Here is a 17,596-nt window from a genome sequence, read left to right on the forward strand (position 1 = left end):
GAAGACTGTATTTGGGAATTAGATAGTTGTAATTGTGCTTGTGGATATACTAAGAATCACTGACATTAGTGAAGTGTAAGGCCTGTGACTTTCATTTCCTTTAAAAGTCAGTGTGGATATAATGACTTGGAGCAGGAAAGGGCAAGGATGGGTCAACCTCAGAGGCCTTGATTCATTCCCATGCAATTTGACTGTTGTAGAAGCTACCTGAAAAGAAGTATTCTGTGACCTGTGAAGATTTAGATGGAAATTGAAGGTCATCTGTTCATGTTGGCCTTAAGCTATCTTCACTTACTGAACCTTTTGAAGATGTGTGTGTGCGTGTGTGTGTGTGTGTGTGTTTGTGTGTGTGTGTGTGTGTGTGTGTGTGTCTGCCTGCCTGTCTGTCTGTCTGTCAGTACTGGGGCTAGAACTTAGGGCCTCATGTTCTCCCTTAGGTTTTGTTTGTTTGTTTGTTTGTTTTTGCTGAAAGCTGGTGATCTACCACTTGAATCATGCTTCCACATCTGACTTTTTGCTAGTTAAGTGGAGGTAAGAATCTCTGATTTGTCTGCCTGGGCTGGCTTTCAACCCCAGACCTCAGATTTCAGCCTCCTATTTAACTAGGATTACAGGCATGAGCCACTGGCACTTGATGTGGCTTTCTTTTGTTACTTGATTCAGATATAATCTTCAACCAGGCACCAGTGGTGATGGCTCACCCCTGTAATCTAGCTACTCAGGAGGTTGAGATCTGAGATTGTGGTTCAAAACCAGCCCACTTAGAAAAAGTGTGAGACACTGATTTCCAGTTAACCATTAAAATGCTGGAAGTTAGCCCAGCAATAGTGGTTCACAGCTATAGTCCTGGCTACTCAGGAGTCTGAGATCACAGGATTGTGGTTTGAAGCCAGCCCATCCATGCAGGAAAGTCCATGAGACTCTTACCTCCAATAAACCACCCTTACCTCCAATAAAAGAGCCCAGTGGCAATGCCCAGGCTCTGAGTTCAAATCTTTTTAACATTCTTTATTTTTTTATTAATAGAGGGGTTACAGTTATGTTTTGCCAGATAGAAGGAGCATTAATTGCTACCCCTTCTCATGTTTTTGTCCCCATTTCCCTCCCCTTATCCCCTCCCCTCATCTTATTTTCCCCCTTTTCCTTTCCTATTTCAAATAAACAAATAAACGTATAATTATGACTGACAAAAAGAAGCTGAAAGTAGATGTGGCTCAGCCTTGAGTGAAAAAAAAATTTTAAAAAGCTCAAGGACAGCTCTCAGACCTGAGTTCAAGTCCCAGTACTGTTATAGAAATATAAGGCCAAATATTCTTATTTAGCTCCTATATTCTAATATTATTACATTATAACTTTCTTGATGACCCTTTTTATATGAGTATTATATGTATACTAATAAAACTGTGGCTATATGTATGTGTCTGTTCATTTTAGCTAGTCGTGTTTTTTATCCTACACTTTTAAAGAAAAATGCCAACAATGTATAGTATTTGACATTATCAAAGTCCTGCATACATTTCTCCCGCAGCGTTTCCTTTCTTTCTTTTTTTTTTTTTTTGTAAAAACTTGCTACAAGTCATGACTTGAGGAATTTAGGAAATTCTTCAGAGGAGACAGTTGAGAGGCTTGATGACAAGTTGAGAGAAAACAGGAGATCCTGGCAATTTCAGTCGGGTCAGCAGTAACACGGCCTACCACAAGGCCTCATACCTGAGGTCTGCACTTCATAAAACTATGGACTCGGAGAGGCACGAGTCCTCCTTTGTGTACGCCTGTCCAGTGTTGTTCCTCTGCAGCAGGGGGCTAGGATGGACTTGGTCATGTGATCTGGAGAACTGGTAGGCCATGTCCCATGCTGGGACACTCAGGAGCATTTCTTCTCAAGGCCCTCTTCTCTGCCAGGGTGATGCTCCTAATCATGGCAGGCCTGCTTTTCTGGGTTCTTTGACTGTAAGGGAATAAAATGAAGAATCAGTCCTCTTTCCTTTTTCTACCCAGGGTTGTAGGTAACAGAAAAGCTGTGTTAAGAAGTTGAAGTTTTGTTTTTGTGGCTGTACTGGGCTTGAACTCAGAGCCTTGTTCTCTCACCTGGTTTGTCACTCAAGGTTGGCACTCTGCCTCCAGAACCACACTTCTCTTCTTTTGGCTTTTGCTGGTTCATGGACTTTCCTGCCCAGGCTGTTTTCAAACTCTGATTCAGTCATTGCTCAGCCTCTTGAGTAGCTAGGCCATGAGCCACTGGCACCGGACTCAGAATTAATTTAACAGTGGAAAAGGAAACCTCCACATTGTAATAATGGCAGCAAGTTTAACATGTTAGTCTTATACATCAACATATGAAAATACATGCCAAGCATACATTTTTCTCTATATTACTATTCAAATCTGAGTAATGTTTTAATTTGTCAAAACTGAGTAATTTATAAAATTCCAGTTTTATGAGAATCCTGTATCACCTAGATGAGAACTAGAATCACTTTCTCTGTGATGGCAGACTCACAGCCTACCTTCAGAGGAGCCGGCATGGTGTTGTAAAAGAAACTCTTCCTCCTCTACCTGCCCAGTGCCCAATAACCAGGACAACATGGGGATGCCCTGGCAACAAAGCATAGTGCTGGAACTAGGATTCAGTCCTGTTACTGTGCCAACCTCAGTGGTCAATTTTATTTATAAAACAATGAAAACTCTGCAGGATAAAACCCCTGGAAATGCAGACTGGATCCTATAAAAAACTAAGTCTAGTAACAAGAGAACGGATGCACCAGATTCTGTGGAAACAGGTTCAATGAAACAAAAAACTATTAATGTGATTCAGAGAAGAAATGAAGTAATGACTGAAATGAAATGAAATGAATGAAATGACTGAAAGAAATGAAGAAATGACTGGCAAGCAATTAACAGAGCACAGAACTGGAACCAAGAAATGTTTTTTTCATCCTTATCAAAATGTCTTAACATGGTCCATGTTCTGTGGCTCATACCTGTAAGCCTAGGTGCTCAGAAGGCTCCGATCTAAGGATCCTGGTTCAAAGTAAGCCCAGGCAGGAAAAGTCAAAAAGCCCAAAGTAGAGCAGTGGCTCAAGTGGTAGAGTACTAGCCTTGAGCAGAGAAGCTAAGGGACAGAACCCAGGCCCTGAGTTCAAGCTCCAGTATTCAGTGTCAGCACACATAATTAGTTGTGTGTTTTGCTGCTGTTTGTGATGATACATTAGATGTGAAATGAGAAGTTGCAGGTGTCTCACTTGGCCTCAGAGAGTTTTCAGTGTCAGGCCTTTAAAACCAGGTTGGCTGTATGACTAGCTTCCTCCTGCCTTGCCAGGCCAAAGGTGAGGGAGAAGATAAAAGTGGGAACAGAGAGGGGATTTCTTAGCAGATCGCTTTTGTCTCTGAATCCAAACTTGTGGTTCCAGTTTTGACCTTTTCCTAGCTAGCAGGAAGTAGGAGGAGGTAGAGGAAAGTGAGCAGCTTCCACATGAAGGATCTGTACACATCACTTGGGCCCAGGGGGCAGCCCGGGCCAGGACTCCTGCCAGATGAAACAGTCCTGCTCAAGCTTACCAGAAAGGGGTTGAGGAGGTGCTTCTCTTCTGTTTCTAGAAGGAAGGGGAAGGAAGGAAGGAGGGACCCTTAGTTAGCTCTACCAGCAGCTGTGGGCAAATAACTCTTTTCTACCCTATTTGTAAAATATAAATGATTCATTACTTTAGTACGTAGTTTAGTAATTCTTTTAACAAAGCAAATCCTCTGTAAAGACTTCACGAAGACATCGAGTTTACCTTTAATAAATACAAATATCCATTCTTTACCTTTAGGGGGTGATTTCTTGTGCTATGTCCCAACAAAGCTCTTATCTAAAAGTAATAATAGTGGAATTGTTTGGGTAATAAATTATGCTAGACATAGTAAATATCAGTTTCTGTGGGTCAGCTGTCTCTACTGCCTAGCTTCGAGTCTCCCAGTGCCAGTCAGGTGCCAAAAGTAGATTTAAAAAGTCACATATTTATAACATAGACAATGCTGGGTTTGGGGATTGAACTCAGACTGTGGGTGCAATCCTTTAGCTTTTTTCACTCAAGGCTGGCGCTCTACCATTTGAGCTACAGCTTTACTTCTGAACTTTTTACTGGTTAATTAGAGGTAACAATCTCACAGACTTTCCTGCCTTGGCGGGCTTTGAACCTCACACCTCAGATGTCACCCTCTTGAATAGTGGCAGAACTGTTTTTCACGGGCCATTAATTGCCTAAGATGTAGATTCCTTTTTTACACAGTAGCCTCCCCTTTGTCTGTGGGTCAGAAGTCCACCCCTCAGTCCTGCTCAGAGGTTGGTTGTGCTCACGGTGCCCAAGGCCCTCATCCAGAATTGAGGGGTGGAAATAGTAAGGAAATAGCTCCATTGCTACATTCCTGTTCCTGGAAAGTCATGGAGTTAGAGGATGGGTCAGTAAATAAGGATCCTCAAAGGGTCCTCCAAGCCAAGGCATATAGAATATCCATGCGGCCATGGCCTGCCGCTTCTCCAGCTCCATGTTTTGTTTTGCAGACTGAGCATTACCATGGTATCTCTAGAACGTTGTAAAGGTGTTTTGGAACTAGATGTGTTCGTTAAACATGAAAGGAAAAGTGAGTGGTTTTAGCCATCTGACAGATAACTCTGAGGAAGAGGAAAACCTCTGTTCAGAAAGGGAGATGGTGTACTAGGTGCTGGTGGTTCACACCCGCAGTCCTCACTAATCAAGAGTCTGAGATCTGAGGATCCCAATTTGAAGATAACCTGGGGTAAAATGTCTGCCAGGCTTATCTCCAATTAACCACCAAAAAGCCAGAAGTGGAGATATGGCTCTAGTAGTAGTAGTAGCACCCAGCCTTAGGCAAATGGAGCTAAGAGAGAAAGCAAGGCCCTGAGTTCAAGCCTAGTACTGGAAAGAGAGAGAGAAAGAGAGAGAATGAATGCATGTCAACATAAAGCTGAAAAGCTACAGTTCATTTTTTCAGATGGGTGAATGAAATGGAAACGAGGACTTACTATTAGGTTGAGTTAGCAGGAATTCAGCAATTGTGTTCAAACCATGGTAGAATTGTAGGCCTGTGTCAGCCACAAGTTTACAAACCTCTGATGAAAGGTGTAATGTCTTGAGGTAAGGGAAGAAGAGTGTGTGGTACAAATTCAAACCTGTAATTAAGGAGCAAGCAGTTGTAAGAGCCCTGAGGGTCCACTTCAGATGATGATGCCCCACACCAGTGCCTGTGTGTGTGTGTGTGTGTGTGTGTGTGTGTGTGTGTGTGTGTGTGTGTGTGTGTGTGTGTGTGTTAGAACTCGGGCTCAGTACTAAGGCAGGGCTCTACCACTTGAGCCACACCTCTGCTTCTGGTTTGCAGACTTTTCTGCCCAGACTAGCTTTAAACTGTGAACCTCAGGTCTTAGCCTCGTAAGTAGTAAGGATTACAGGCATGAGCCACCAATACCCACCGTCTCCATACCAGCCTTGATGTGTCTTTCTATGGTTTTGAAAGGTCCTTTTTTTTGAGGGGGTGGTCAGTAATGGGGCTTGAACTCTGGGCCTAGGGACTGTCCCTAAGCTCTTTAGCTGAAGGCTACCATTTTACCACTTTGAGCCACAGCACCACTTCTGGTTTCCTGGTGGTCAACTGGAAATAAGAGTCTCTTAGATTTTCTCACCTGGGATAGCTTTGAACCAAGATCCTCAGATAGATCCTCATACCCGGCTATGAAATGTCCTTTTTAATTACTCTATTTGGCAACTCACTTTGGAGTGGAGGAAACCAAGGAATGTAGACATTTCTTGCTTAGCTCAAGTCAGTTTTTTTTTTTGAGACAGGGCTGCTTTCAAGATAAAACTGAATTCAAGTCAAATCTAAACAGAATTCAACTCTGCTCTGTACTGCGAAGGTTGCCAGTTCTGGCACATGAACGATAGAAACAAAGGTCCTCTTTAATTGTAGAGCCTCCCTTCCACAATATGTTTATATTATCTGTAGCCAGAGTTTGTGTCTGCATTGACACAACACCAGAGAAAACATCACATTCAAACTCCTGTGGGTGACAGCTGTTACTAGCAGTCCAGGGTTCTAGGCAGATCTCTGAGTAGATCTGACGTGTGCTCACGTGCATGTGTGCACACACAGGGATATGAATGCTCACTGGTCCTAGGGCTTGAATTTAGACCTGGATGCTGTCCTTGAACATTTTTGCCACACTTGTACCACAGCTTCACTTCTGCCTATTTGGTAGTTTATTGGAGATAAGAGTCTCACTCACAGTCTGTTGGCTTTGAACCACAACCATCAGCCTTCTGAGTAGCTAGATTACAGATATGAGCAGTTGACCCAGAATAACATGTTTAAAAACAAGATGATAGATTATACAGAACTGTGTACACATTGTATGTGGGTTCCAGAGACCTAGACCTTTGACTAAACCTTTATCAAAACTTGCTAGATTAAGGGGTTAGGGTGTGGTCCAATTATTAGAATAACAGTCTTAGCAAGCATAAGGCCCTGAGTTCAAAACCTAATACCTGAAAAAACATTAATTAAATGCCAATCTTACTAGACTGAAATTTGATCATAGATGGTTCAGAGCCATTTGCTTTCTTTTAAGTATTGCTTATATCTACATTGAACCAAAAATCTTTGTCTGCCTTGTCTGCCTTCTTGCTGCATGTGGCCTTCTTGGCAGAAGACTGGGGACTGCATTTGTGGTGCTCAGCTACTCTCGTGAGCCTTTGGGACCCTCGACTCTTGGGTGGTATTTGTGTGTTTGTGGTGCTGTAGGGTGAACAATGTTTTATGGCAGGTGGTATGTTGGTCTGGTCACTGTGACAGAAACATGAAACTATGGTAATATAGATGTGTTCCTCTGAGAGCACCACCAACACATGTCCCACCTAGGACCATGCCATACTAGGCAGGTACGACCACCCAGCTAGCTCACCTAGCATGTCAGCTGCTTGGCATTGATGCTTCTTCCATGGTGTCCTGGCTGTGTCCCCATCTTCAGAGACAGGTTTGCCTGGGGAGGCAAGATGTGGCTCTCAGAGTGTGCCACAGTTCTGAAGGCCAGAAGCCCATAGAGTGCCATGTTCCCGGGCCTTTCCTCTGACCCCGGTGCCTCTCTGCCTGTCCGGACTTCCTCTGTTCTGGGATCCAGGCTTATCATAACCTCCCTTCTGTAAGGGTCCCAGCTCTAAATCCAGACACATGCTGAGGTACTGGTTTAAGCCTTAAAACACCTGACTTTGGAGGAGACACAGTTAATCGTGTGATATATAAAATGTGAAAACATCATTATCAACCTGACCTATCCTTGCAGGATGAGAATAAGGCCACGCATCTGCAGGTTTCCCTGAGTGCTAACGTTGTGCTCTCGTGTAATCTCAAAATCCACAGACTGAACTACTGCCGTGTTGTTTTTGTTTGGCAGGCCTGGCAGCTGCGGTTCAGTCACCTTGTGGGCTATGGTGCGAAATACTACTCGTATTTGATGTCCAGAGCTGTGGCGTCCATGGTTTGGAAGGAATGCTTCCTGCAGGATCCTTTCAACAGGTAATCAAGAGTTTTGAGGTCCAGAATACCTCCTTCCTTCAGCCCCAGTCGCCCCCACCACCTCACTGCAGTCAGCCTCGAAACAAGAGGAGGGCCCTGGAGGACATGATGTGAACAGTCTCCATTCTGTTCTTCACTCCAGTGATGCCCCCTCGGCCTCCCACCTCAGCCAGGCACGTCTGCTGCTCCACGCCTCTGTAGCAGGGGCTACACGTAACCTTCCAGGGACTCCAGATGCGGTTCCTCCACATCTGCACAAGACAGCCTCCAGGCTTCTGCGTCTGTGTGTGCATGTGTGTGCGTGTGTACGCACGCGCGCCACTACACCCTGTTAACTCAGGGCCTGGGTGCTCAAAGCTGTAATTCTACCACTTCTGACTTTTTGCTGGTTAATTGGAGATAAGAGTATCATTGACTTTCCTGTTTAGGCTGAGTTTGAACCTTGATCCTTAGATCTCAGCCTCCTGAGTAGCTAAGTGTGAGCTACTGCAACCAGCCTTCAACCTTTACTGCATGGCACAGGGCTTAACACTCTCCCTCACTTAGGAGAAGCACCATTAGAAACACTGTTAACAGTTTCTTTCCAGAAATTACTCCCTCTGCCTACTTTTGGAACTTTTTTATTTCCTGGGAAGGCTGTAAAGAGTAAGGACAGGCTAGGCGCTAGTGGCTCATGCCTGTAATCCTAGATACTCAGTAGGCTGAGATCTGAAGATCGCAGTACAAAGCCAGCCTGGGAACAGAAGTTGGAAGTCTGTGAGACTCTCATCTCCAGTTAACCACCAGAAAGCCGGAAGTGGCACTGTGACTCAAGTGGTAGAGCACTAGAGAAGGGAACTGCTCTTCCTACTCCAATATAGGCCCATTGTCAGTAGCCCCTCACTGCCACCTACCTAGATGGCATAGACAGCTGCAGAATGCCTCCTCCCCCATTGCTCCCTACCTTCTGGCCTGGGAGGTCTTTCCCAGGTGTCCGTCATCGGGATAGCCAGTGGTTTGGACAGTCCTCTCCCAGTTTTCTAGACGAGGCAGGGGGACAGCTGCATAGGATTAGCCCATGACCGTGGTGAGCCTATGGCAACTCAGTGCCCCCACCTTTACCAGAAGAACGGCAGATTGTGACACTGGAGGGCACAGAGGAGGCAGGCCTAAGAAGGGTAGGCTGACCGAGGGTGGGGTGTAGGCTGTGATGCTCCCTGACTGGACTTGCTCATATTCATAGGACTCCCCATAACAACAGGAGCCTGGAGGAAGTTGGGGTTTGGATTTAGGGTTCCTTAGCAGGTGTTTCTTTGAAAGTGAAACAGTAATTATGACCTGATGTCATTGTGGTTTTAGAGCACCTTATCTCCTCACTACACAGATGAACACACCTGCACCTCTCAGGCAGTTCTGAAAGGTGTCTGTTATCTTCATCACCTAGCAGAGCTTAGGTGTGGACGTGCCCTCTTCAGATGTGAAGGGTGCCCTAGAGATTGCACCTAGCAGCCGGGCAGGGTAGGTGTGTTTTCTAAGAGTAAATGGAGGCTCAGAGAAAGTGACTGCTTTGTTCTAGGCATCATGACTAACAGACAGGACTGAGGGGACCTTGTGGGTCTTGTAGGTCTCCACCCTCCCCAGTCCTCCCCCCGGCAGTTTCCTACCTGCCTCTTCATGCCCTGGGCTTTCCTCTAACTGATACCCTTGGATTGTCTCAACAGTTAATAATCACACTCTGTCCTAAGGTCTTTGGAACTTGAATCTGAGTCAGGATTTTTTTTTCTCGTCCTGGGTACTGTCCCTGAGTTTTTTTGATCAGGACTAGTGCTCTACCACTTGATCCACAACTCCACTTTTGGCTTTTTGGGTGGTTAATTGGAGATAAGAGTCTTATGTACTTTTCTGCCTGGACTGGCTTCAGATCGAGATCCTTAGACCTCAGCCTCCTGAATAGCTAGGATTATAGGTAGGAGCCACCACTAGCACCTAGCATAGTTTTCAATGTTTTATAGCTTGCCCACATGTTATTTTGTGTTCTGCCCTTTATAGACTGCAGACACTAAGTCTCCTTTTCAGATTTTATTATTTTCAAAGGATCTGCAGCCAAATTTGAGTACCATAAATCAACTTCAGGGATTACAACACTCCATTGGTGATTTCTATAAAACAGGCAAAATACCATCTTATTTGAGGGAATTATACTTTAGAAGAAAACCACATGCTATTAAAAACATCTTCAAAATATTTATATCTTGATTAAATGTGCAATTCTCGCCTAGACATGTAGGTACCAGACATAAAAGTAGGACTTGAAGCTAGTCAAAGCACTCATTGGGCTAAGAAATTCCTAGCCTCTCTCAGAGGGCCCCTTTTATTTATTTAGAAGACAATGTTTTGCTTCATAGCTCAGGGTGGTCTTGAACTCACACCCTCTCTCATTAGAGACCATATTCACAAAAAGTACCTATACATAAAGATGCTGTAGAGCCAGGAGAATGCAGATAGTATCAAAACGTGTTTAACAGCTGGGTGCCAGTGACTCACACCTGTAATCCTAGCTACTTTAGGAGGCTGAGATCTGAGGACGGCAGTTCAAAGCCAGCCCAGGTTCTAAAGTCCATGAGACTCTTACCTCCAATTAACCACTAAAAAAACAGAAGTTGCGCTGTGGCTCAAGTGGTAGAGTGCTAGCCTTGAGCTGAAGAGCTCAAGGAGAGCACCCAGGCCCAGAATTCAAGCCCCATGAACAACTAAAACAAAATGTATTTAACTTGATTAGAGTTCTGACTCCTCCATGGAAAGCAATCTTTCCTTTCACACCTAATTATTTAACTCATCAGGGTGTGTAGTTTCCTTTAGGAGAATGACATCTTCCCTATAATATTAGGAAAAGTGTCTATCAACAGCTTCCCTCACCCAGATGAGACAACTAAGATAAATTTTGATTTCCTTTCATTAAAAGTTTGTGTAATGAACATTCCTTTGCAGAGTATTAGAATCTGTATACTAAAAGCTCATAGATCATGAGCTATCTAAGACTCTGCTCATGGAAATATAAAATCAACTGGTTAGAGATTTCGACTATTTAGGACCTGCTAGCCTAAATGAGTGGACAAAATTTTGTAATTGTTGACCTGTATGCTTTTTCTTTACCCTAACTCATTCCTAACATGTAGGCTCAATGTTTTTCAGTATTGGGTTACTGGTTCCACAAAAGCTAGAAAAACAACTTTGTGGTAATCAGAATGTTACCCAACTGTATATTGTTTACTTTATTGTAAATAATGGTGAACAGTGGTCAATAAATAGTTTTATATTCCTTTAAAAAAAAAAAAAACTACTACACCACTAAGTAGCTTTTCACAGGAACCATGCATGTGGAGAGTTTCTGTTTATAAAAAAGCTAAATGTGCCTTCATGTGTTGGCGCCATGTTCCTCAGAGGGATGAGTGTCGCTACACTCACGCTGCTGACAGTAGACCCGAGAAGAAGATGAAGGAGCTGTTCTTCCATCTTGACCACCAGCGTGCATAGGCTACAGACAGCTGCCCTGCACTCTCCTCTCCTTTTATTGTTTCAGTGTCCTCATCTATCCCTTCTATGCTCTGTGTGTACATGTGTGTGCGTGTGTGTGTGTGCATGCATGAGTGCATGTGTGCCAGTTATGGGGCTTAAACTCAAGATCTGAACACTGTCCCTGAGTATTTTTGCTGTGGGCTAGCTTTCTACTACCGGAGCCATAGCTCCACTTCTGGTTTTTTGATTGCTTAGCTAGAGAGAAGAGTCTCACGGAGTCTCTTTCTTGCCTGGGCTCGCTTCAAACCTCAATCCTCAGATCTCAGCCTCCTGAGTAGCTAGGATTACAGGTGTTAGCCACTAGAGCCCAGCCCTTCTGTGTTTTCTTATATTCTCTGAAAATAAAGACTGGCATAAGTAATTCCAAACTGCCCTTTAAAATAGTCCCCCCAACTATGCAGACTCTGATGGTATGTTTTTCTTTCCATATCAAATAAGTCAGATATAGTCCATTCTGTAGAGAGGCCACTAGCTAACAAAACAGAAAACCAAAAATGTACCTAGCCTATTACAATGAATCTGTTGATCTTGTTTTATTTATGTTTGTATCAATTTAAAAAAAATTAGAATTTGGGTTCAGTGTTGGTAGTACCTATAATCTTAGTTGCTCGGAGGCTGAGATCTAAGGATCATGGTTTGAAGCCAATCCAGGCAGAAAAGCCTGTGTAACTCTTTATCCCCAGTTCACCAGCAAAAAAAACAAACAAACCCAGAAGTAGAAATGTGGCTCACGTGTTAGAGCACCAGCCTTGAGAGAAAAGGCTAAGGCACAGCGCCTAGGCCCTGACTTCATGTCCTAGTACTGGCACCCTAAAAGTCAAAATTATGAGAAGGAAAAAAAAATAACCTCCCTCTTGCCTAGCAGTGGGACAGGTGTGGGTGAGCAGGTGTGGCTAACAGCATCTCCTCTTCTCCAGGGCTGCCGGGGAACACTACCGCAGGGAGATGCTGGCCCACGGCGGGGGCAAGGAGCCCATGCTCATGGTGCAAGGTAAAGCAGAGCCGAGGCGGCTCATTTCCTGCAGTCCAGGCTTTGCTAACTTTTCTCTTCCTTTCAAGTGAATGGGTTCCATGCTTTGGTGCTTGGCTTTTGGTATATTATCAGCACTTTAAAACATTATGATGTAGCTGGGAATTTGCCTAGCATGCACAAAGACCTGGGTTTGATTCCTCTGTACTGTATACATAGAAAAAAATCTGGAAGTGGTGCTGTGGGGCTCAAATGGTAGAGCTCTAGCCTTGAAAAAGCCAAAGACAGTGCTCCAGCCCTGAGTTCAAGCTCCAGGACTGGCCAAAAACAAACAACCCATTGTGATGTTTACCTTAAATTTCCAGGAAATTTGCTTTGAGAAAGTTTAACAGGTCAGACTGTTTCTTTGTTGTTATTGTGCTAAATCACTCATTTCTGTTTATTTTGTATTCCTTTAGTTTTTCTTCTGAGAAATTCCAAGGCATGGAGATAGGGTTTTTTAATCTATTGCAAAATTAGAGCCTTAATTTTCCCCCCAAGTACTGGGACTTGAACTCAGGGACTTAAACTCTTGCTTAGCTTTTTCACTCATGGCTAACAGTTGAGCCACAGCATCATTGCTCTGTATGGGCCCTTGAACATGAGCACATCACAGTATTTTTGTTGTTGTTATTGTTCCACAGACAATCTTTCTATGTGGCCCCGGCTGGCCTTCAGTTCTGGGCTCAAGCCATCTTCCAGGCTACTGAGTATCTAGATCTATAGGTACACATCACTGCACCTGGCTAGACCTGTCTTAAATGATCTCCACATACTAGTTAATCTCCTTAGTACACTTCTGAAGTAGGCATTATCATTATCTTCTACTTTATGTAGACGATAATTATAACATATGGTAAAACAGGCCAAGTGCCTCCCTGCCCATGTTAGGAGTCCGTGAATGGGAGACCCAGGATTCGAACCTGAGACTTCATTATATTTTGGTCGGTCATAGAGCTTGAACTCAGGGTTTGGGAGCTGTTTCTGAGCTCAAGACAAGTACTCTTACCATTTTGAGCCACATCTTTATTTCCTTGAACCCGAGACTTCTGGTTGTGGTGATCAAGTTTCTCAGCAACCTGTGAAACAGGACTTTTATCTAAGGGTCTGCTGTGAAGCCAGGCACAAGTGAAATTCATTGACTGAATGCTTAGTGTACGTTTAGCTGGTAGCCTGCTAAGTTCCTCAAGAGTAGAAGATGCCCAGGTTACTTTCTCTTTTTTTTGTCCTGGGGCTTGAGCTAAGGCCTGTGCACTGTTCTTTTTTTTTTTTTTTTGCCAGTCCTGGGCTTGAGCTCAGGGCCTGAGAACTGTCCTTGGGCTTTCCTCAAGGCTAGAGCTCTACCCTGAGCCACAGCACCACTTTCAGCTTTTTTTTTTTCCTATGTATGTGGTATTGAGGAATTGAACCGGGGTCTTCGTCCATGCTAGGCAAGCACCCTACCACTAGGCCAAACTCCCGGCCCCCTGTGCACTGTTCTTAGTAGACTAGCACTCTACCACTTTAACCACCGCACCATTTACGGCTTTTCTATGTATGAGGTACTGAGGAATTGAACCCCAGGTCTTTGTGCACACTAGGCGAAATTCCTGGCACCCTAGGTTTCTTTCTCTTAGAGACGGTTTCTATTATGTGTGGTTTCTAAGAACCATGCTAACTTTGTCCTTTTTGTGACTGGCCTTTGAATAACTATCCACATGTAAATATTCCATATGGTTTCAATTCAAGGAAAAAGATAACTCCTTTGCCTATTTCTCTTTGGCCTGGTGTAATTTCCTACTGTGCTTCTAAAGCAGTCAGTGCTGTAACCACCGTACTGCAAATCTCCTCTTTATCCAAAACATACTTGTGTTTAGAAACTTAATATTTTCCACACCCATTCACACACTCATGAGGGAAAGACAAGTCATGCATAAGACCACAGCTGAAGTGTTCCAGTTCCAGTGAACACTTTATACTTTCAACATCTTTTCTCCATGTTCCTTCCAGTCTCATTAATTGATCTAAGTTGTCATACTAGTTGTTACTTTGTAGAGTTGGACTTAGAAGCCTGTAGTGGTCATTTTCTGTATGTACCACCCTGCACTGAAAATCAGAATGTTTTAGATGACTTAGGGCCACACATAGCCTTGACCCAGAATATCTCTGTCTAGGAAATTTCTTCTATATCACAAGTCTCAGTAATTCTGCCAGTCATGCCTAGAAGAAATTCCCTAGACAGAGCTACTCCAAGTCAAGGCTAATGTGTGTGTGTGTGTGTGTTTGGGTTTAAATGTGAGCACTGGGTCTTGAATATAGGATTTCACACTCTTGCCTTCCTACTCAAGGCTTGCAACTCTGCCACTGAGCTATACCTCTACTGATGGCTTTTTTTTTTTTTAATGCTAAGCAAGCACTCTACCACTAGGTTAAACTCCCTGTCCCTCCATCCGTTGGCTTTTTGCTGATGAATTGGAGATAAGAATCTCACAGATTTATTCTGCCTGGGCTGGCTTTCAAGCTCTTAGATTTTAGCCTCCTGGAGTAGCTAGGATTACAGATGTGAGCCACAAGCAGCCAGTGAACATGCTACTTCTTATAGGTGCTCCACATTCTGTTTAACTGCTTACCAAATTAATTATGTAGCATAAGACGGTGGAGTACCTCCCTACTGTGTGCCTCCTTTTCCAAATCACAATTTTATTTTACTTCCTTGATGAGGGCTTTCAGATGAACTCCAAACCATTTCTTCTGTCCCAAGTACCTTCACATGGTGCTCTGTGGTCTTGAAGAAGACTTCAGAGACATCTGAGACAGCTTTTGATCTGTGAATGCCAAACACTGCACTTAAAAACAACAACAACAAAAAGTATGCACCTTAGATTACCAACATAAGTGGTCCCTTGGGAATCTTGGCTCTCTGCTCATTCTTTATGAGTTTCTGTCATTTTTAGTCCCTACTGGCAAATGGACCTCAATGGCCAGAACTCCTCTAGGGGAGTCTCTCTTTTCTCCTGTTTCCTCACATTTACATATTCATTGCTAGGCAACTGTGTGTGCCTATTCTGTGGCTGTGGAATACAAGGCATAGACTCAGTCTTTTCCTGTCCCTGACTGCACAGTGGGAGCTGTTCAGGAAACAGCAGGCCTTTCTTACAGAGTTTTGGATTTTTCCTTTCAGTGCCCTAAATGCCATTTAGACTGAGAACTTAAAGATTAAAAGTTCCTAGCATTGCCCTAGTAAGTTTCTTAGGAAAGCCACTGCATGTTAAGGGAGATAAAACTGGAATTGACTTCAAAACTCTTTCTAATCTGTTTCTCCTTTTTGGGAGTCGGGGAAGAGGGGTGTCTGCTAGCACTGGGGCTTGAACTCAGGGCTTGGATACTGTCCTTTACTTTTATTACTCAAGACTAGTACCCTGCCACTTGAGCCACATCGACTTTCCTGCCTAGTCCACCTTCAACCTACAATCCTCACATCTCAGCCTCCTGAGACGCTAAGATCACAGGCATGAACCACTAGCACTCAGCATAATTCTCTTTTTTATCAGTCCATCTCTGAAGGTGTGGCTTTGAGAGTCAGAGATAATGTGGTATCTTCACAGATTCCTGGATCCTCTAAAGACACATGTCCTGAGCATGACTCAATGCCAGGACAGCGGGAAACGAGAGCAGCCTTATACTTGCCAAGCTCCCCAGTAAAGGCTGGCCCTGCATTCTCACTGCAAAGGATTTCAGCAGCTCCTTCTACACCCCACAGAGTTTTGGCTTAATGTGAACTATCATATTACCAGTAATAAGAGAACTTAACATTTAACTTCAAATAAACCATGATAATATGGCATTTTCGTTCATTTTGCCATTTAAAAAAAATAAGTACTGGAATTTCTTTTAAGTTGTGCTGTGGCAAGCATGATCTTCAGTTGGGTTTCCATGATGATGCTTCTAGAAAATGTGCAGTTTTTAACAAGGCAAACACCCTGATTGTCTGAATAGTGCACACCTAATATCTTCCCCTTGGGTACCAAGTTGGCTCTTCCTGCCTCACAAGGTAGAGGGACACGCAGGACTTCGAATAGAAACTGCTAGGCTAGTGCCTGGCAGATGGGTTCTTTTTCTTTTTATCTTTTTTGGGGGGTGGGGAGAGCATAGTTCTAGGATTTGAACTCAGGGCCTCAAGTGTTGTCCCTGTACTTTTCTACTTCAGGTTAGTACTCTACCTCTTGAGCCACAACTCTACTTCTGGCGTTTTGGTGGTTCATGGGCGATAAGAGTCTCACAGAGGTTTCTGTCCTGGCTGGCTTTGAACTGTGATCCTCAGATCTCAGCCTCTTGAGATTACTGGTGTGGGCCACTGGTGTGGATAACTCAAGTCTAACCATTTACACCACTGTGACTCAGTGGGAACATTCTGCCACAGCTTTAGGAAGCTTGAAGCTGCTACAGAAAAGGCATGCTTTCTGCCTCTGATCACAGCATTCCTGTGGACTGCCTATAACCTTTGCACAAACAATTGATGACTGGAAATGCGGAAGATTCTGGACTTGGGTCTTCCTGGAGGCTGTTTACAGATACTAAGCAATTTATTTCTGTGGTCCTTTCCAGAAGAAAAGGTAGAGAGCTCTATCTCTGAGTCTCTGGCCAAAAGCGGTTTGCAGCTGGAGATACAAAGTTAGTTAAGTGTCAAGAATTCCACTAGGACTGAAGATCAGATAAGAGAAGAAGAAATGAGAGGTAAAGAAGTCAGCTCCCAGCAGCCCCAAGCTCCCTTCCAAGCTGACTCAACCAAGGTTTAGAAGCCCAAGGGGCCTTTCCTTAAGCTGATTAAAATCACTTCATACTTTACATTTCTGCCTGGCTTTATAGTCACCAAAACACATTCCCTATCACCATAATCAACCCGCATTATCTCTTCTAGCTCATCAAATACCATTTTTGTTCAAAAAACAAATCAGGCAATTATTGTTTATATTCCAAAAGGTTTTGCCCAAACAGCTTAATACAGGCAATCCATAAAGGTCTTTTCTTTTTTTTTTTCCCTCCCTCTCCCTCTCCCTCTCCCTCTCCCTCTCCCTCTCCTTCTCCTTTTCCCTCTCCCTCTCCCTCTCCCTCTCCCTCTCCTCTCCCCTCCCCTCCCCTCCCCTCCCTCCCTCCCTCCCTCCCTCCCTCCCTCCCTCCCTCCCTCCCTCCCTCCCTCCCTCCCTTCCTTCCTTCCTTCCTTCCTTCTTTCCTTCCTTCCTTCCTCCCTTCCTTCTTTCCTTCCTTCCGTGCCAGTTCTTAGGCTTGAACTCAGGGCCTGGGTGTTGTCCCTGAGCTTTTGTGCTGAAGACTAGTGCTCTACGACTTTGACCTAAAGCTCCATTTCCAGCTTTTTGATGATTAACTAGATATAAGGGTCTCACAGATTTCCCTGCCCAGGCTGGCTCTCAGATCTCAATCTCCTTAGTAGATAGAATTACAGGTATGAACCATGAGCATCCAGCTTGC

At 44.0% G+C, this 17,596-nt stretch overlaps 1 protein-coding gene and 1 long non-coding RNA gene across 2 annotated transcripts in view; one reads left to right on the forward strand and one right to left on the reverse strand.

The window, feature by feature from the left end:
- Window positions 1-17,596, forward strand: part of Mipep (mitochondrial intermediate peptidase) — a 108,099-nt gene that overhangs the window by 74,805 nt on the left and 15,698 nt on the right. Inside the window, exons 17-18 of the mRNA XM_090342395.1 lie at window positions 7,445-7,566; window positions 12,039-12,112. Coding sequence (XP_090198521.1) covers window positions 7,445-7,566; window positions 12,039-12,112 — 196 coding nt within the window. The remainder of the gene's footprint in view (window positions 1-7,444; window positions 7,567-12,038; window positions 12,113-17,596) is intronic.
- LOC150057249 (uncharacterized) lies at window positions 1,483-8,633 on the reverse strand. Its single transcript, XR_016537168.1, has 2 exons — window positions 8,510-8,633; window positions 1,483-1,948 (listed from the first exon to the last, which is right to left on the reverse strand). It is a non-coding gene; the product is annotated as an uncharacterized LOC150057249 (long non-coding RNA).

This window comes from Megascapheus bottae, chromosome 11 (assembly GCF_031878675.1).
Source record: "Megascapheus bottae isolate mThoBot1 chromosome 11, mThoBot2.hap1, whole genome shotgun sequence".
Taxonomy (NCBI): Eukaryota; Metazoa; Chordata; class Mammalia; order Rodentia; family Geomyidae; genus Megascapheus; species Megascapheus bottae.